Source organism: Pleurodeles waltl, chromosome 2_1 (assembly GCF_031143425.1).
Source record: "Pleurodeles waltl isolate 20211129_DDA chromosome 2_1, aPleWal1.hap1.20221129, whole genome shotgun sequence".
Classification (NCBI taxonomy): Eukaryota; Metazoa; Chordata; class Amphibia; order Caudata; family Salamandridae; genus Pleurodeles; species Pleurodeles waltl.
The window spans coordinates 612,670,810-612,692,417 of NC_090438.1; the positions used below are offsets into that span (position 1 = coordinate 612,670,810).

The 21,608-nt window shown below is 42.3% G+C and overlaps 1 protein-coding gene across 12 annotated transcripts in view; it reads right to left on the bottom strand.

Moving 5' to 3' along the window:
- The window catches only part of AMPH (amphiphysin), a 927,201-nt gene that overhangs the window by 255,575 nt on the left and 650,018 nt on the right, over positions 1 to 21,608 (bottom strand). For all 12 annotated transcript variants that reach the window (XM_069215773.1, XM_069215772.1, XM_069215765.1 and 9 more), the window contains exon 10: positions 10,685 to 10,823. In XM_069215773.1, coding sequence (XP_069071874.1) covers positions 10,685 to 10,823 — 139 coding nt within the window. The remainder of the gene's footprint in view (positions 1 to 10,684; positions 10,824 to 21,608) is intronic.

Sequence of the window (21,608 nt, forward strand, 5' to 3'; positions counted from 1 at the left end):
ATGGCTGTCATGAGTGAGGATGCATGTGAAGGTATTGGGAAACATCTTGGAAGTGTTTTGTCATACATTCCTAGATAGCCACCTGTACATGCTTATACATGCTGATATATAGCCGGACAACAGGGACTATGAAAAAAGTTCACATACAAAGTGGACATCCTGAAATACTTTTTCACAAAGTTTAAGTAAAACCATTCCAAGAATGTTGCCAAGTCTGGCATCAAGGATGGGTTGGGCCGTCGAGGTGCTCTGCCGGTTTCGAGGAGCTGCGAAGTGAAGCACTGGTGCCGTGAAAGTACATGAACCAGAGGCATTGCGTGGGTTCTGCTGGGGGTTCTGCTGCACAGAGGAGTAAGTTAGTTCTGTTAGATGCACAGGTGGGCTGGCAGGTCACCTTTAGGCCCACTTCCAAAGGTGCAGGCAGGGATGGCACCACTTGGATGACTAGGACTCATAGTTGCAGAGTCCAGGTGGTGGTTACAAATGAGTAGCCCTTGGAGTCACCCTTGGCAGTTCAGGTCCAGTCCTTCCCACCCTGATAAGAGAGCAGCAGGTCAGCACAGCAGGAAGCAGTCCTTCAGGGCAGCAGCCCAGCAGAGTAGCAGTTCTTTTAGCAGCACCGCAGTCCTTCCATGTAGAGTCTTTCATAAAAAGTACTGATGAGTTGGTGTCTGAGGTCCAATAGTTATGCCTGGTGCCTCCGATCAAGTGGTATAAGCTTCTAGCTGTTTCACTTTGAAGTGCCCAGGCTTCTTGCCTGCTCTGCCCTGGCTCCAGAATAACTACATGGGGGATGCAATCCTTTCTGTTAAGGTAGGACATGGCCTATTCAAGTGTAAGTAGGTATGTGCCCAGTGCTGCCTTCCCATCCTGCCAGTGATGGCCCATTCACTCACACCTAAGCTCTCTATTGTGTATGGCTGTCTAGGAGGAATACACAAAGCCAAACCGCTGACTACACCCAGTCATATGACGTAAAGACAGGCTACATGCACTAAGTGGTTAAGGTGGGAAAATTCTAACATTGTAAAAGTGGCATTTTCAAAACTGTCATTTATTATAAAAGAGAATTTCTCATTACAATTCCAAAGACACCAAACATGAACTGTTTACCTGCTCACGTTTGAAAGTTAAAGCTTATTAAATGTGATAAGGTAACTCCAATGTTATCGTATGGGATAGGTGGGCCTCGCAATAGTGAAAAACAAATTTAGGAGTTTTTCACTATCAGGACATGTAGTACTAAAAAGTACATGTTGGACATTTTAAATACATTGTATCCTGTCCTGTGGGCTGTTTCGGGCCTACCGTATGAGTGACTTGTATGTATTAAAATGGCAGGTCTGAACCTGGCAAAAGCTTTATTTTTCAAAATAGCTATTTAAAACTGCAGAAAGAGGCTGCAATGGGAGGACTGAAACAGGATTAGAGGGCTACTTAAATGTGCTGCACAATCAGTGATGCAGGCCCACTAGTAGCATTTCATTTACAGGCACTGGGTGCATTTAGTACCACTTTACTAGGGAAGAATAAATACCTTTAAGATGCCAATTGGGGATAAGACAGTGTTACAGTGCTTTAAGGAGAGAGCACAAGCACTTTAGCACTGGTTATCTGGACTAAAGTCCTAAGGCCAACAAAAACTAGATCAGGAAAATATGGGGCAGTAAGGCAAAACGTTTGGGGGAAGACGACTGTAAGGCTGACAGGTCTAACAATTTTTAACTAACAAAATCAATGGTACGAAAGAAAAACCAATTAAGGTTGGATTTACTAAGAATTCATGCAAAGCAGTGCAGCAAGGCAAGTTGCTGTGCTGTGCTGTGTTGTGTGAATGAGAGCTGAAGAGTTCCATATTTACAAAGATGCACTTTAGCACTGGTTAGCAGTGGTAAGGTGCATAGAGTCCTAAGGCCAACAAAAAGTAGAACAAACAATATGGAGGGTTAAGGCAAAAGGTTTGGGGGAAGGCCAGCCTAAAGGCTGACAGGTCTAATAAATGCCCCCCAGCTGAAAGAAGGGAAAACTACCCAACCTCTAGGGAATTCTCATCACTAAGGTGGATGAACCGGGATAGTCCATCAGCAGTGGCACGGTCTGACCCAGGACGGTGTTCCGTCATAAAGTCCATTCCCTGCATGGAAATGAACCACCTCAACAGTTTGGGATTTTCACTCCTCATTTGCATGAGCCATCTGAGGTGCCTGTGGTCTGCTTGAACCCGTAAGAGTGTCTTAAACAGGTGCATCTCAACTTCTTAAGAGCTAAGACCACATCAAAGGCCTCCTTGTCAATCGCACGCCACCTCTGTTTCCAGGGCAGAAACCTCCTGCTAATGAAAGCTACTAGTTGATCTAGGCCCTCCTCATTTAACTGTGCTAAGAAAGTCCAGTGCCATGCTCTGTAGCATTTTCCTGCACAATAAACTCGTTAGAAAAATCAGGAGCTTTGAGTACAGGTGTTGTACACATGCCCTCCTTGAGGGTGACAAAGGCTTTCTAACTGGCCTCAGTCAAGATCAACTTTCAGGGCTGGTTCTTAAAAGACTGCCCTGGTAAGGGGGCAACAATGGTGGCATATCCCTTAACAAACCTCCTATAGCTTCCTGTAGGACCCAGGAAGGTTCCCACTTCAGACTGTTTAGGGGTTTGCCAGACCAGGATAGTCTTAACCTTGTCCTGGAGGGACTGCACCTTGTCCCCGCCCACCAGGTGGCCCAGATATACCATGGAACCCTGCCCTATGTGGCACTAAGTGGCCTTGATAGTCAGGCCTGCCTGCTGCAGGGCCTGAAGTATCTCCTAGAGGTGGTACAAGTGCTCCTGCTGCCTAGCACCAACACAGGCCCCCTTGCTCCATGCTGAAAGGGTGTCTGCTTTACAAGCAGCATTGTATTCCTGCACAAAAGCAATCCATTTTCCTCTTTCTATGTGTGATGCAGAATTTATCACGCATAGAAAGCTGAAGTAATGAGGAGAGAGAAACACATTTCTCCTTTTTTACCATTCTGTGGTAGGTGTACAGATTTAACGCGATTCCAGCTTCACAAACCTTTGTAAATCTAAAATTGTGTGCAATCCATGGGTGAATACACAGGAATACCCATGCTCCACCCATACCACTAAGACTTCTAATGGAATGCAGCACAAGTTGCTGTTTTATGTTACATTTCTGTACAAAGTCACACAAAGGCCAAGCAAATGAGGCTTTGCAGAATTTAGAAATCACAAATAAGGCTTTGCGTTGCCCTGGGTTGTCTTGCATGACGAAATTGTGACACAAAGGCTTAGTAAATCTGGCCCCTAATGTTATACATATTCTGATAGAAGCTGAAAAAATATCTTGTCAAAAAACAATATGCTTTTTAAAGTACTTTTCAATCATTGTTTAAAAATTGTTTTTGGGTAAGATGTGCTTTGTGGTGAAGTTTGCAAAACAATGTTTTCCTCCTTGCACTTACATTTTAGAGGCTAAAGCAACGGAAATTAATCTTACAACTTAAATAGAGATTTTATAGATAGAGATATGTGTTATCAGGTTTATGAAATGCATGGTGTATAATGTAAAATAGCGTCCATGAAAATATTACATCCCTTTTATCCGACCACCATTGAACTGACGAAGCACTGCATCAATTGACAATGACAATTACTTCAACTTGCCATTGAATCAGCTAGAGCACAGATTAGCAGGATTTCCTCATTTATATATTTAACAGTCTTATATGTGTAACTATTTTTACAAGACTTATATTTTTGACTAATCTCATATTTCTAAAAGTCCTAATTCATCAGAATTGGATTAGAATAGTAAATATGTCCAGTCAACTTGATGGTCAGTCACTCTAATGTAGCTAGAGGTTATAACATACACTGAGCTTTTTACCTTGTTTGCTGCAAGGCCATCATGGAACAACTTCCAAGAGCTCTTTAATGAATAAGAGAATGAAACTTAGAGAAACTATCATGATGCTGACCCTCTGCATATTTTGCATGACTCATTAAAGGGCCAAATTTCAGAATAGGGCCTCAATTTACACATTGGTAACCTCCCTCTGTCAATGCACTGCTATCCACAACCCAGACACCAATTACAAGGCAGCGGTGGAGGCAGGCGAATCATCAATCTGAAGGCCATATCCCTGCTACTGCCTATGTCTCACCCAACCCCGTCTGTGTAAGTAACCTCCACCATTCAAGTATGGGATGGTGGTATTCACCACCCAATATTTTACATTGTCTCATTGGGCAAAATGAAGAAGGATCCGCCCCACTCTTCCTCCTTCCTGGGATTCAGGACATTTCTGGTGTGGTTGTGCAGGGTATTAGCTTGAGTGGCTAATATTCTACTGTTCAGAACTGAAAAACGTTCATGGTAAAATATTGGCATAATTAATGGGTCTTGCCTTGCCAATTCTTGTTCACTATAGGTATTGGATTTATCAACATCTGTCGAACTGTGGAGCAAGCACTGGTAAAGCCAATAGTGGCAGGCAACCATCTTGGATTGTATTTTTGTATGCATCCAATATGGCAGTCACATTGGAAATACCATCAATACACCGTTCCATGATGGCTGGAGAGATACAGGGAGGGAGAGAGATACTTCAAGTTACAGCAGTATTCAATGCCAGCACAGGGCAGATATAGAAGCAGGTAACAGGTAGTGACACATAGGTATTGTGCAGGGGGAATACCAAGGACATTTGGGGAGGTGATGTAGGGAAGAGAGAGAAACACACAGAGGAAGGAGCAGGACATGGACTTGGATTGAGTCTTGAAAGATCGAACAGCAGAGAAACAAACAGAAAGAAATATATATATATCCCTGATGGAAGCAGAGGAAGTAATTATTCAACCATAAATTAGAATAGAGAAAGAAGCCATCAAACCAAGAGCCGATATATGTTTCCTCTCCGTTTATTGCTTGCTCTACAAACGACATTGTCACAGAGTATTTTTCTCTTGCTGCAGAACGCATGAAAGGTGTATTAACAGGATGAAGTTTATATAAGATCACAAAGAGCAGTGTTTGGCAAGTTTAATCAGCTTTGAAACAAAGCTACTCATAATGTATAACTCATAGGGTACAATTGTCTATTCTACATTGCAGTCATACCCTCAGATAAAATTAGAGTTATCAAAAATACCACCATTCAATGCTGCCTAGCTATCAGTGCCTAATTTGTAAAAAAATAAAAATAAGGTCCCAAGATATTTCTCAGGAGGCCACTGGAGCTTGTACCACCTATTGCAGCGGCCAGAGCTGCCAAGTGCCAGTACTAATATAACTAGTAACCAACACACTTCTACAAGTGTCACAACCCTGTGTTTTCAAGGCCTCCAAAAGCTGTGAAATGGACTGGACTGACTGTTAGTATTAATTTGTATGTATGTATTTTAATGTATCCAGAGTGAATCCAGCAGAGTTTCATGTCCAGACGTCTGTGAGGCCTGGGACATGGCCTCTGACACCACCTGTTGCCTGTTGCTGCTAGCTCTATAAAGAGCTCCTTTGGGACCCACAGCATGGGAGTGAATTCAGTGGGACTTCATGTCCCAGAAGTCTGTGAGGCCTGGGAGGTGGCCTCTGACACCACCTGTTGCTGCTGCTGGTAGCGCTATAAAGTGCTCTTTTGGGACCCACAGTGTGGGAGTGAATTCAGTAGGACTTTGTGTCCCAGAAGTCTATGAGGCGGCCTCTGACACCACATGTTGCTGCTAGTGCTATAAAGCACTTCTTTGAGACCCACAGTGTGGTATGTGCACAAGATGTGTCCAGGCGCTGCCCGAGCAAAGACCTGGCCAATAGCAGGCTCATCTGCACCTGTCCGTGGCTGGTCAAGGCTGGGCTGGCCACACACTGGTTAGTGGTCTTTCCTCCTGCCATTTTGCCAAGTCTTCTCTGGGTGAGTGCCTCATCTTCATCATATCATTGACAAGCACAAAGCAACTGATTGGGATATAACCCCAGCAAATTGACCAGCATAGACAACAAGCTCGAGAGATCTGTAGAGGTGACTGCTAATGAGATTGCTTTAACAGAATTAAGGCTATCTATTGAACATGGGCAGGGTCCGGTTGCAGCACGTGGTAGCTCTACATTGGCCAGTAGTGCTTCAACTTTCGCTGTATTCGTTGGGGCATCTAAAAGTGATGGCGAGCAGCAGATCCTCAGCTGCAAAAATGCCCACAGTTGCCCCGCAATCTCTCCAGACATTCTGGATAATTTGAGTAACCACTAATTCCAGTGAGTATTAGCTCACTCCAAAACCTGCCATCAAGCACAAGAGGAACAGCCGCTGAGCGACTCAGCAGAAATTACAGTTTTCCTCTGCTAAACCCAGCAAGGGAGCAGCACTGTTTATAATGGGTTTGCCAAGCATTGAGGAGCTTTGTTAGAAATGTTATGCCTTGTTACAGTATCAAATTGGCCCGATTGTTGATCACCTGGCCCTCATAGGACAGCTTGTCATGTTGCTGCAAGTACCACTCGACCACAGGAGAAATCTTACTTCCAGCAGCAAAGACCGACTGGAATGTTACCCTCCCCCACCCCCACTTCCTCTACAACAGTGAGGTCTAGCATTTGTCCTACTGCTCACCAGTCTACCAAATTAACCACAGGGGATTCTTGTTCTGGCATCAATCCCCCAACTAAATTAGCAGGAGCGTGCTGCAGAGAGCCAAAGACAAGCACAAACAATGACAGCACTGATTATGCCTCTAACACCATGACACAGCATCTACCCCGGCAGCATCCCCTTATGTGTTAGACCTGCCAGGAATACCCCCCGTCAAGCGTAATCAAACTGAGTATTGGGAAAAGCTGTTTAACAAGGTCATCCACTGGCTTGGTACTCTCAAAAACTTTAATGTTAATGAATGTACTGAGATTCTAATGGTGGGCTAAGTGAGGGTCTCAACAAAAATCATAGAGGGAGATTGCATTATGGTAAATTTTAGACATCCATCCTGTGTGAAGAAACTATTAAGCTTCAATGCAGTGGGCCGATTTTCCACTGCCAATATTGTTTCCTTACTACTCGGGTACTTTTGTAAACTCACTCAGCGGCCAATGCCCCTCCCACCTCATGCGATAACACTCTGAAACTGAGTCAGCTTTGCCAGTATTGTACTGTAACAACAGGTACACAACTCTATCTGGCCTTTTTGAAGTTGACAAACTGGGGGAGCAGAAGTCATCGATGAACAAGGCTATGTCAAATCAGGTTGTGGATGTTTCTATACCTCCTATCATAAGCCCCCCCCTCCACTCCATCAGTGTGCATCCCTCATTTGAAAATCCAAAGCTGAAATATTCCATGTCTCCACTCAAAGATACATCTTCCAGAGTGGCAGTCCCTTGGAGGAGCACTTTACCAAAATGTACACAGTCCCCGAAACTACATCACAGTTTAGCCTGTTGAACAGTAATCATACAGATGGACAGGTTAACCTATGTGGAGTTGTCACTGCTAAACAACAGAGAGCAGGTGGCAAGGCACCTGGACTAGACAGGGACTCCATAGACTTGATCCAATGTAACATCAACCTTTGGGCCCCACCGCTGACTAATGTCCATAACAATCTTAAGCATTCAGCAGTACCGAGTTCTTGAGCTACATCCACTATTGCTCCCATTTTCAAGAAGGTGAATTGATGTTCGCCAAGCTGCTACCGACCCATCATACTGCTCGACTTTATACCAGGATCAAGGAGTGGGCTACAGATAATGCCATTATAAATTCCTGTCAATAAGGCTTTAGTAACCAGATTAGCACTATCGAGCAATGTCTAAACCTCAGGTTGATCATAGGCAAGTACACAATTACAAAGCAATCAGCCATATAACTGGCTTTTATGGATATGTTAATATCGTTTGAATGCGTCATTCGCCCTAGGATGTGGCAACTCCTTCTGTCATTGAGGATGGACATGGCCTTTGATCAGTTCTTAGCTTATCTACATGAGAACATGAAAGCCAGGGTACATTTGGGTAAAATGGCAACGTCTCCAAAGAAATTAACACCGGACGAGGGGTACGGCAAGGATGTGTTTGCCCTTTACTATTTATTTTATATATCAATTATCTTAGTACTCACCTCTCCTCTTGCACTCCACTCCCAATAATGCTATACGCTGATGATGCCGTGCTTAAGGAGCGTACTCCCAATGCTTTAAGTTCGCTGGTACACTCATTTGTACAGTTCATGGCCATATTAGATTTACAGACCAATTTTTCCAAATCTTATATCATTGTATGCGGCCTCAAGTGTTTCTGGCTTTCTAGCATCGCAATCGGCACAAACCACTTACAGAGCACCAGCACATTTTCTTATTTGACTGTTACCTTCGATGCAACAGGCTCATGGAGACCACATATCACTCAATGCAGAATTAAGCTTTCTAGGGCAGTCGGTTCTCTCCTCGGTCTCCCTCAGCCCTCAGGGGGAAGGACACTCTCCAGACTCCTACAGATACATGCAATCCAATGCATCCCTCTGGCCACCTACGGAGCTGAGATCTGGGGTTTTGTGGACTGTGCAGATTTACAAGTAGAGGAAACTTGTTTCTGTCACAAAGTTCTGTCTTTCCCTTTTTCTTCCTCCCACGTCCTCTGCCATATAGAGCTGGGTTTAGACTTTCTGAGCAACTGCATTAGAACTCGCCCTCTGATGTTGTGGTTATCAGTCTGGAGAACCGAATATAAAGCCTGTGCAAGGGTTATTAATTACACAGCCCGAGCCATCAGACTAAAAACAGAGGAGATAAAGTCCAATTGGGTGTGATCCAATGTTACCATGTTTAAGGGGAGAGAACATATGCACTTTAGCCCTGGTTAGCAGTGGTAAATGCTCAGAGTCTAAAAAACAGCAAAAACAGTATCTCAAAAGTGGAGGGAGGCAGGCAAAAAGTTAGGGGTGACCATCCTAAGTCAGGTCTAAAGGTCTAACATTTTCCTTTGGGCTTTCAAAGAAATCTGGAACCGATGTTGTGCCCTTGTGACAATTGATCGGGTCAAACTATGATGCACTTTACTAAATTGCTTTTAATCCCTTTTATTAAGTCACTGAATTGTCAGCAATGTGCCTTAGTTTTTAAGTTTTTTTCAACAACTTCTGATGATGGGGCTTGCTTTTATGTTAGTTCATTTCTGCCAGCCGCTGCGTGGCCCTGCAACTCTATGCACTCAGGATAAATGTTTGTCTTGCTGTTGTGATTTTTTAGGAGTTTTACCATGGTTTTGTAATGACTGTCATGATAATTTCTAACTGAAGTAATTACACGTGTATTTTTTGTTGATTTGTATCGTGTCTTCTGTGATTATTTTTATGGTTGCCTTATCAGCCGAATAAAGTTAATGTAAAATTAAACTTGAGCTTGTGCATTGAATTGCTAAACATTGCTGATGAGCTCACCACAAAAATAGACAAAACCACCATCAGTGATAGACTGCTATAAGTGTGAAGTAAATGCTGTGTTGGGCACTGCCAAACGCCGCCTTAAGTTAAACACTGCTAACTAGTTTACATTTCTATTCAGAGCTGACTAGCAACACCTGTGCACAAGAGGTCAAACCAGTTTAATGAATAAAAATTCCAATCACAAACACGCCTGTAAATACATTATACTCGTTCCTGATGCATGTAGATACGTTATGTTAGGTCCTGCTTTTGCTGTTTGTGCTCTCTGTAAGAAGTGAATAAGTGTGTGCGGAGTTTCAACTGTTTTTTTTAAATCTGCACAAACTGCTGCAGAAACCTTCAAACCTCGTGCGGTTTAAAAGTTTTTTTTCTTTCAGAACGTCCGCGCGAAAATCGCTATTTTTGATGGAAATTTACATTACATATGTCCTTGTTTAATGCTCGTTAGTAGATGTTTAAGAAATTTACTTTTCAGAAAAAAGACATATCTGGTTTATAAATGGGCGTTTAACTCTCATTGGGTTCCAAATGGCATTATGACTCAGGTCTAAATTTTGCTGATGCAGGAATTTGCCCCTTCTGTTTACAACACGTAAAACTTGCTACAATCCATATCCAAGAGTGAAAATGTGCATTTCCCAGAGGCATGGTAAATCATCAAATCGCCTGTACCTCTAAAATTCATGGAGCGCAATTTAGAATTGGGATCATATTGTACACCAAGTAATACTGTATCCTGCGGTATCTAATAAGAAGGCGTGCAAAATGCATCAGCTATTTGTGGCTCCATTGTGTTTTGCACCTTGGTATTCTTTTCTTTGCAATGCCATTGTGCATTAAAAAGACCTGCAACATGTAAACTTGCAGAGAAATATTCAGCATGCGTTTTGCAACATGAAATTATGTGTGAACTGTGCACTTCGTGTAAATGGGACTCCACAAGTCACGTTTGGTTTTGTTGGGTTCAATTAGCATCAAAAGTATCTTACTATGGGCCATATGTACGAACATATTTTCCCATAGACACAGAATGGGTAAACCCCTTTGATACGTTTTGCTCTATGTCTCAAAGACAAGCGTTACAAAGTCTGAAAGGGGACAAAACCGAGTATTATGAAACGTTGTGAGTGCACAAGCATCTTTACACACCTATGATTGTAAAGCTTTAAAAATAACAGCCTCATGCACCCAGTTCAGAAATCTACTGGTAATACATTTTTTCATATATTCCCAAGGTTGTATAAGCCTCGCCTTTACCTGTGATGGCGATTTAGGCCGTGCTGGAGCTGGTGATGCAGGTGCCAGAGAGTGGTTTGGGCTGGCTACAGGACTGGGAAGCGGCGAAGGCTCCTCTGGCGGTGACGGGGTCTTAGCAATGCGGAGTGGGCCTGAATCACTGTGGAAAAAGTCATATACTAGGTTTCATTATGCCATCAATGAATAATGACTCCCAGCAATTTTATTCATTAAAACTGCATCAGGCTAGAGAATAATTTATAGTTAATCAATGAATATGATAACAATGAAAGACCATTTTACATAATATGGACACAGTCGTGAAAACTGTGCGGTAACACATTCATAGCAGCACATTCATCACATGGAAAACAAAACAATTCAATAATTTTAAAAAAGCATATTTATGTACATTCTATTAAAATCGACAAAGCTTTCATATGTATATTCATATAATCTCATACAAACCCAAAAGAAACGAGCCATTCTACCAATACAAAAAGTACAAATATATTGTTGTGGTTTCCCGCTCATAAGCAAGTATAACATTATGTCATAATATATATCCTGAAAGCAATCTCATTGTTTACCATGTAATCAGTACATATAACAAAGCAGCCTACCAATCTCCATCATTACCGCTAAAAATGAGACAAATTTCATGGCAGTTGTGAATACCTTTTTCAAGAAATACATGAGGCAGCCTTTTTAGGTTGGGCATAGCAGTGTGCAAGCGCTGCTTTTCAGACATCTTGGTATATATTTGGGCTTTTAACCACTCCCACCTCACGCCCATCACTGTCATTTGTTTATGGGATTGCCTTTCAAAAATCCTTTGTTATCGTTGATAAATACTATGCTTTTGTCCCTCCTTGGGGCGGTTTTGTTACCGTCTTGGGGAGCAACCCTGTTACATGGACAATTGTACGTTTGTCGATATGTTTTACGGTGCACAAACTTCTATTTCCTTTTGTGTATCTCCTTCGCGAACACACTCATGGCGGCCGTGGCACGTTGAAGCGGCTCACTTAAGTCACTTGCTTTACTTTTCATTTTTCCTTTTGTGTGTCTTTTAGAGTTGCCAGACCGTAACCATTGTGCTCTTTGTATGTTTCATCAAGTTATTCACATTTGATTGGCCTGCTAAAACAGTAAATACTGCATATGATTCATATACATAGGGTAGTCAAGAAGGTTGTAAATTGTGCTCTGTCTGTCTCATGGTTAGTGATGCAAGACAGCATGAGAGGAAACACTGCCTGTTTGTACAGTGTGTTTAGTGTGGGATGCCACATCACAGGCAGAGACACTGGACTGCTTTATGGTGCTTAGTGTAGTCAGACAAAGACTGTAAACACTGGGAAGATACGGAGGGGGAAAAGCACTGACCACAAACCCTTCACTGCTTGCATCATGTGCTTAGTACAGGCAGACACCCAGAAACGGAGGAGACACAGCACTGAATGTTTGCACCATGTCCTTAACGTGGACAGGCGCAATGAAAAGCAGCATAGGCTGCACAGCTTGCACCGTGCTGCTTAGAGTGGATAGGCATACAGGGAGGAAATACTGCACTTTGCACACTATGTTATAATTGGCAGGTAAAATGTACAGAAGGAGGCAGTGCACAGGTTACAACATGGGCATAGACAGACAGGCACACAGGGGGGAGACACTGCACTGTGTGACCAGAGCTGTTACCTGCAGATATAATGGACCGGAGGAGGCAGTGCACAGGTTGCACCATGGGCTTAGTCAGACAGGCACACCAGAAGAAGATAATGAACTGTGCTAACTGAGTGCTTTTGATTGGCATCTATTAGAGACTGATGTTTTTACCTTGTGCATAATGTAGGCAGACAGGAGAGATTGCACTGTTTGTAACATGTGAACAGACACTCATGCACTGCATGTGACAGGCATTTCACACTACTTACATTTTGGAGACGTGCTGATTGTTATGTATCAAACAGAGACTTGTAACGCTCTTAGATCCTGGGTAGATGGATTACTTACTTTGGAGACCCTCGACTCATCTGTGTTTTCTTAGCCTCTCCACCACCCTCACTCACCTCACTCAGCTCTGTCATTCTCCTCTCTCATACTGAATTTCCACTACCAATAGTTCTCCAGATTTTTCGCCCATACGTTTCCTTCCTGGATCCCCCCTCCATCCCTTTTCCACCCCTTTCCATGCTTAAACAGTTATTTTTCTTTCTCTGCTGCACCTCCCCTGTTTTCCCAGTGTGTCTCTTTTGTTGCTCTTTTCTTCTCTCTCTATAATGAGCCTTCTCTTTCTGTGTCTCTGTCCACTTCTCTCTGCTCCTCTCTCTGTCTGTCCTCTTCTGTACCCTACACCCTTGTTGCTCAAGTCTTTCTCCATTTTTAGGTTGAATGGTTTAGGTTGAATGCTCAAGCGCTTTGACCTGTTGTAAGTATTGTGGGCTTTTGACCACGCCAACCTCACGGCCATCACTTTCACTCGTTTGTGGGCCTGCCTTTCAAAAATCCTTTGTTATTGTTGGTACATGCTTTATGTTTGTCCCTCTCTGGAGGAGGTTTTTGTTACCACCTTGCAGACTGACCCTGTTACATGGCTAATTGCACGATTGCCGATATGTCTGACTGTAAGCAAACTTGTTTTTTTCTTTTGTGTCTCTCCTTCTCTCCTTCATGTTCATGGTGGCCATGGCACTTTGAATCAGTTTGATTTTGTCAACTAATGTTTTACTTTTCATTTTCAATTTATTTGGCAAGAAAAGTCCAGTTAGGAATTTACACGCCAATAGCTCTAACTGGAGCAAATGCAAGACCAAATGCATTGCAAATGCTTGTTTTCTTCTAGGGGCTGGCTAGAAATGCTGGACAGATGAATCTCAAGTGAGTTAAAGATTCATTCCCTAATGACAAAATGTGCACTCCATTTGACAGTATTTATTGGCAGCCCAGGAACGTCTTTGCTTTGATCTGATATCTAGCATAGTTCAGATAGATTTTACCTTTCCATCTCCAATAATTCTCCAGGCAAATGGCTTGATCTGGTGCTTCTGTAATATCTAATATTGCTTTCCTCAAACCTCCCTTTGAACCACTGTTTTTGAGGTAATCTCCACACCATGACAGCATATTAGATGCACCACAAGCCTCTAAGAGAATATTTTACATGTCATAAGCATTTTATTACATTGTTAATGGCTGCATTGAGGATATTTTATAAACACCCTCTGAACTGCAGCACACTTTACTTGTCATTACATCTAGATTTCACACTAGATGAACCAGTCCAGAGGATATGAATGAGGGCTGACTGAATATCTATGTCTCTGACCCTTTCAGATATCTTTATTACATGAGAATGATTGGTGGAATCACAAAGCCGTTCACACACCTAAAAAGTGCACACATGGCTTGATGTTCACCAAGTGATTTAGGAAAGGTAATGTTGCACCCTTATGGTGTAATGATATTGGTCCGAAACTGTGGCCACAAAGGGAGGGAGTTGAAATTCCAGGGTAGGAAAGCACTGAGAATCAGGTGAACACCAACAAACAATGCATGGTTTTGGTTATTCGCAAACTTCTGAAAAAAATTTAGTGTTGCAATTTCTAAGAAGTATTCTTAAAATGCTGAATTTTACTCCAAATGTAGATGTCATTTCCTGATTTTTTCGGGCATTGGGACAAATTCATTTAAATAATCAAGTTTATCTTTCTCTTAGTAAATATTACAATTATAACATCTGAAAATGCTTCCTCATCCTGCTTTTCGTTTGTAAAAACTCTTCCCATGCTGGGGCAGTTTGTTCTTGTTCTACAGAGCACTCTTCAGATAGTCTACGGTACAGCTAATGGAAAATTCTATTGAATCTAACAATTGCTTATTTACATGATAACATCTATGCTATTTTATAGTAAATCTTGTCTGTGGTTATGAGAAATGGTATGTATGAATGTATGTAAATTACCCACACATTGCCTAAAATACTTCTTAGGCATACGAATGTGGGCTAAATGGTATAGCACCTGCCTAGCTAAAAAGCTGTATTTTTTCTTAGGCCTTCATTATGTATTCCAAGTGATGCAATGGCAGCTCCACATCTGGAATTCAAAATAGTGCAAATATGTTAATACCGGAAGGTGGGGATTAACAGACCATTATGAGCTCTTAACCTAAGAAGTGTTATGTAACCACCTGAATGTGCATTTCTTCACCCACTGATTACCACAAGTTATTCTGACATTTCTCTTGTGTTCTTACAGAACTTGGATCTGGTAGGCTGATAGCACTTTAAGCCCAGCGCAGACAGAACTTTCACATTAAAATTTGCAAAATTAAACTTAGGTGTTTAAGATGATTTATGAGTTTAACAGAACCAAAAAGTAAATCAGAGGTACAAACTGCCTTCTGTCATGAATACAAAGCATCACCATTAAAGCTCCAACAACAAAACTAACCCAAAGAAGAAACATATACCATTCCCAACAAACATACAACAAAAGTTATTTAGACTCGCTTCATGAACATGTACATACCTAGAGCCTTAACAAATTAACAATCACACTGCACTCGTCACATTCAAAAGTACACAGTTTTCACAAAAATGCTATAAACACTATACACACAGACAATTATTCATCATCTTACAACCATATCATTTTAAATGTACTCACAACAATAATTATTTTCATGAATGTTCACGAAATATACACTTAAAAAGCAGTGAAATTCTGTAACAATCTCATTTAATTAACAGTTCAATGTGGCAAAATAACAGAATATATGTGTAAAGAAACATAAATTCACTAAAATGCAACAGTTAAAATAAAGTTCTTAATACATCACATAACAATTGATGGCATATATCTTTTACAGTGGTACCAGAGTAGGCATGGTTGTTTCAAAGTTTCCGTAGGAAAGACATTCTTTGCTTTCGTAACAAATTTGTTTTTGTTCCAAGAACTCAAATGAATCTTTCCAAAAAGTTCATCTACTTTGGGTCTTTCATAGCAAGTTTCAGCCAAATCCGTTTAGTGGGGGCTAAGATAAGTGGGGGCCCTAAAGTGTGACATTGTGCTTTAATTCCCACGGGGTTCTTTGCTCTTTCATACAGTAAAACACCAAAGTTGCCTCAAAGTTAGCATTTACTCAAGGATTTCACTTTTTTAGTTTGGTCTATATCCGTTTAGTCATTGTTGAAAAATCAGCATCCTAAAGAGGTACTCGGGTTCGGCATGAAGAACATACATTTTAGAGACATCTTGACAGAAATGTTTAACTATCCCATAACGTTAGTGCTGTTTGACAAATATACATAAAATTTGGCAGATGGTTAGAATGTTTTACTTATTTTATTAAGCACTGCACTCTTAAAGGGCCGGGGTCAAACATATATATATATGCACTTCGAAGAGGTGGATGTGGGTGTAATATGGCAACAGTTCTTTAACCTAGATTTGCATATTTTTCATGGACCTACATTTAAAAATAAAACACCATTGGGCTTTTAGCTCCTGTGGTTCATTTTGAGGCTGCAGTACCAAACTTTGGTCTGTGAACCCATCAAACCACGGGGTCCATTAGACAAAAATGTTTTTAACTCTATTGTTCATTTTGAGTCTGCAGTACCAAACTTTGGGCTGTGGGCCCGTTAGCAAGGGGGCCATGAATAAACTACCAATCCAGTCTATGAGTTATGCCCTACAGCCAAGCTGTTCTACACATGTTTGACGGCTGTAGACATTAATTTTTGACCACTTTTTTTAAACTTTGCCCTTCACCAGATGTACTTGAAAGAGATGTTGGGCTCAGCTTGCTAAAATCCTATCAAATATCATGTCAATTCACTAACCAACACCAAAGACATTTGCAAATGGACACTTGTTTGACCCCTTCCATTTAACTCTGGCCCTTCTTGAGGATTTTGCGAGAAAGTTGATATTTTAAAAGTAAGCTGAAAATGATAAGGACCAGCCAAATTTAGTTCAGATCTGAGATGAGGCACCAAAGTTATAAGCATATCAAAGTTTTGTGACCAAACCTTCAAGTTTATTCTCCTTTGCTATATCTGCAGAAACCTAAATAAATTAAATGTTTGACATATTTAATGCTGATTTGTTTCACGATATCACAGTTTTTAGTAAATAAACAGTTTTTTGTCCCCTCATTATAATGTGCCCAGACTTCATAAACCAGCACATATTTGAAAACATTTAAGGGCATATTTATACTCCGTTTGCGCCAATTGTGCGTCAAAAAATTTGACGCACAATCAGCGCAAACGTTGCCCCATATTTAAACTCTGACGCCCGAGCCCGCGGACGACAAAAATCTGCCGTGTGCGTCATTTTTGGGATGCGGCAACACGCCCTGAGTTAATTATATGCAGGTTAGCCGTTCCCGTCCAAAAAACGACGCAAACGGCCGGGCGTCGTATTTATGCTTCCGGGCAAAAATGACTCTCGGCCGGGAGGCGGAGCAAAAAAATTACGCACAGCCCGATTTGCGTCAAAATTTAACGCCTGGGTCAGGGCAGGCGTTAAAATGGGGCAAACACACCTGTATTTAATCAGAACACACAGAACAAACAGCAGAGCAGCAGAGCAGCAACAGGGAGACATGGAGGTGATTTTTATCCAGCGTGCACGTAGACGCAGAGCCCTGCAGCAACAACAGCAGGGTCCCCAAAGGCAGCGCAGAAGGCAGGAGAGGATATTCCCCCCAAGAACAACCCTGCATGGCCTCAGGGAACACGACATCATACAGAGGTACCGGTTGAAATGGCAGGCCATTCAGCAGCTGCTGCGCAACATTGAACCGCAGTTGGCCCCCACTTTAGTGACACCCCGCACCATCCCAACAGAAACAAAGCTGCTTGCCGTACTTCACCTGCTGGCAAGTGGCTCGTTTCAAACAACTGGTGCCCTAGTTGGCAGAATATCACAACCATCATTCTCCGCATTTCTGCCAAAAGTACTGGATGCCATCATTCGCCTGACACCCCGCCACATCTGCTTCCCTAACACACTGCAGAAGCAGCAGGAAACAAAACAGGGGTTCTACGCCATCAGTGGCTTCCCACACGTCCTTGGTGCAATCAACTGCACACACGTACGCATTATGCCACCTGCTGCAACAGAACACCTCTACCGCAACAGGAAGCACACACATTCAAACAACGTGCAGGCCATAGTCGATCACCAGGGATTGATCAGCAACATCGTGGCTAAATATCCTGGGAGTGTACATGACTCATTCATCTTCCGTCACAGCACCATCAACCAACACTTCCAGGATGGACGGTATGGCAATGGACTACTTGTTGGTAAGTACAGAAACCTACTTATATACACACTGCACAGCAACCCTCTAGGACACACAACACATACACCACAACAGCAACATCTAGACAGGAACACACTGAGGTCCTTACATCACTAGCCATGTTTCTTAAGTCACCATTGAACCTGTCACACATTGGAATTTACTGTACAGCCTAATGTGAAGATATTAATGAGTGTGGTTGCCTAAATGACACCTTGCAAATTGTAGGTGTACAATGACCTTTACATTAATACATTGCATAAGTTTCAAGGTATGGGATGTACAGGGTACTTTGATATGAACGTGTTAACAACACTTCCAAATTTAAATGTGCATGGAACTATCATCTCACCCTCAATGAAGACACAAGGCCACCTGTATCACAAGTCACAATGCTAGAGAGGGAACACTGTACTGCAAATCCCAAAACATATTGATGACAAACGGTTAGCAGACAAACACTTGCTCAGCCAAGGAAACAACACAATGCAGATGGTATAGCCTACAAGTATAGGATGTCACATCAGTACACAAAAGAGTCACAGACAACACAAGACAACTACTGCCATTAAAGGTCTTTTCAATAGTGCCAGCTACATCTACATGATCCCATTCTGTGTTTTTCTTTCAGCTGATCAGGGGTATGGCATCCAGCCATGGCTAATGACACCATTTGGGAACCCGAGTACTGCTGCAGAGCGGGCATACAACGACGCCCATAAGAGGACACGCAGCATTGTCGAGCTCACCTTTGGGATCCTAAAGTCAAGGTTCCGCTGCCTTGAAATCACTGGCGGTAGCCTACTATATTCCCCCGAGATGGTCTGTAGGATCATACTCACATGTGCAATATTGCACAACATTTGTGTAAAAAGGAACATTCCCCTCCTCGAACCAGACCCATACATGCCTGAAGACGAAGAAGAGGAGGATGCTGGCCTGCAACAGGAGGGGGAACAACCAAACACGGCTGCTGGAGTGCGTAGGCGCCAACACATTGTAAATAATTTCTTTTCATAATTATCACCATCACCACTTAATGCACTATTGTAAATAAACACTGATCCCAAACACCACATCATGGTCTGGCCTATTCATTTCTGCCCACCTTTAGCTTGGAATATCTGAAGAAGAATGTTGTCTCATTGAGCAATAATTATATAACAATCATGACACAAAACTATACACCACAAATGTAATGGCCACCATATAATGGGCAAATACACACACAATGTAAATGACAGACATCCTGTACAGTTCACCTTTGAAGGGCAATAGCTGAGGACCACACATATGACTCACATACATGTAGTAAACATGGATCATCGCAGCAGATGGCACACAACTAAAACACCATCACTCAACTAGGGGAAAACAGGCCTCATACATCAGGCAGTTCACATGCTAATGGTTCAGGAACAGGAATGTAGGACTAGACTCTTGCCAACAGTAATTCAAACTACTTACTATCATTGCAATGACTATCTGTAACTAGAGTTACACATAAGCAGAACATACACAGCACAAGTGCTACACCTATGACAAGCATCCAGCACATCACATCCCATCTACATGTCAGCCCTTTTCTAAAAACATTACACACACTTGCAGCTGCTTACACCCCACCTGTCTGAAGAGGTCCCTGGAATGCAGATTTGTGTACACTGAGATTCCCTCATCTACAATCACACTCTCACAAGAGTCATCCAGTGTGCCACACCCTTTACTATGCCTACCATTGTCATACTACCATCTCAATGCATGGAACTCAGCTCATATAATACACTGGCTTGGAGTTTATAAGGCCTGGTACCACCTGTAGATTGATTCTTCTGTGAAAGGTACTGTAGGATATTTATCAGCGAATCCTATCTGACAGGACTAGTGAGACACAGATGGAGGCCACACCAGTGATCCCCTCCATGCACACCACCCAAATGTACATGCCCCGTCCCTGCTGATGCCTCCTACTGCATACATGTTGGAATTTGAGCTATTACATCATTAAGCTTTGACACTAATGTTGCCGTAGAAAACTTTATCAGGGTTCATGTGTCACCTTCAAAACAACACAGGACATACACAGTGTGACATCTCAACTGTGTACTGCGCCCTCTGACCAGTCCTAGTCAGAACACGTGATCATGTAATTACTGAAAGAACTTGCTCCTGATTGACCCAGCATCCTGTCAGCCTGACTGGCACCTGTCCGTGGGTCACTCTACAGATACCTGGGTTCCACCTATGGACCACACGTGCTGTCCAAAACCTCTTGTACCTCAGACAATTTGTCATTAGCCTCATCAATGTATACTCAAATACATAGTATTGCATCATCTGACTGTTATTTGCATCCGATTTGTGACAGTGCCCTTGAATAGCCAAATCTTGGCCCTTCCATTGTCTGGCCCTCATTAATGCCTAAACTACAAAGTGTGACAGCGGACCAGGACCATAGTGTATGTTGGTGTAAATGGCCTCCATCAAAACCAGCAACCTCGGATAATGTCCATGAAAAGGTAACACATATGAGGACCCTGACTGTTCAAACGCTGAGTAACATTTTTCAAATGATAAAGATGAGTCGTGTGTTGAATACCAGCCATTTACTTCTGCACAGAGGCTATGATGTTTCCTGATACATTACCATCCACAGAGGCCAACTGGAGTAGAAATGTTGCAATGACACATGCCGGATCCAGACACCTGAGACATTCTCTCACTCAGCACACCAAGGTTGCCCAGTTGAAAGTCTCATTACACGTTTTCAGTGACAGGGTGGGACCATCCACGTGTAGGTGACCATGTCCTCAATGGCTTCTCTCAAATTTTGCTACAAACAATACCCAATTGAAACAAGATTAGCTGCCAGTAACTCATGCAGAGACCTGGAAGTTACAGTGACAACATACACCCTGACAGTTGACACTGGATCAATATTTGACCACACACATAAACATGTACCATCCAATCAACAAATTATTTACAAGCAGCCGATCACAGTAGTGTCCCAGTTGTAACCTAGCAGGAAGAATGAAACATGCCACTAAACCAGGTAATGCATAAAGGGCCACATACATCAACAACCTATTTGCCATCAGGACATGAGGAATGTTGAGATTTAGCAAAAAATATCAATGCAAAATGGTATGTCAGATTTCTCCAAAGAATCAATAGGGCAAACGTCAAATGGGCAAATGGGATTACAGAATGGCAAACAGTGAATCATACACTATTTGCTTCCATGAGCCTGCTGCTGCAGGTTTAGCATTACTGAATTTGGGAAACCCTTGGATAAATTTGCAAGTCTGGAAGAGCAAACCCTAGGGTGCTGGGGGCCTAAGTCCACCTCTACTGCCCCCCAAATAGACATTATATATGCACATATGAATCACACACATGCATAAGGCGCATGTGTGGCCTACATGTCAAAAGGAAAACACATTTAAGATACATTAACTCGTAATTAGGACATGGTTACCCCCTTAAAAAGTGTAGGCGACAGTTGCAGTACCTATTTGGCCTTTATATAAGTTTGATTACCGTGATAAATGTGGACACATTTTTGCTAAGGTATACATCCTGGTATACCATTCATATTTTGAAATTAGCCATCAGCAATTAC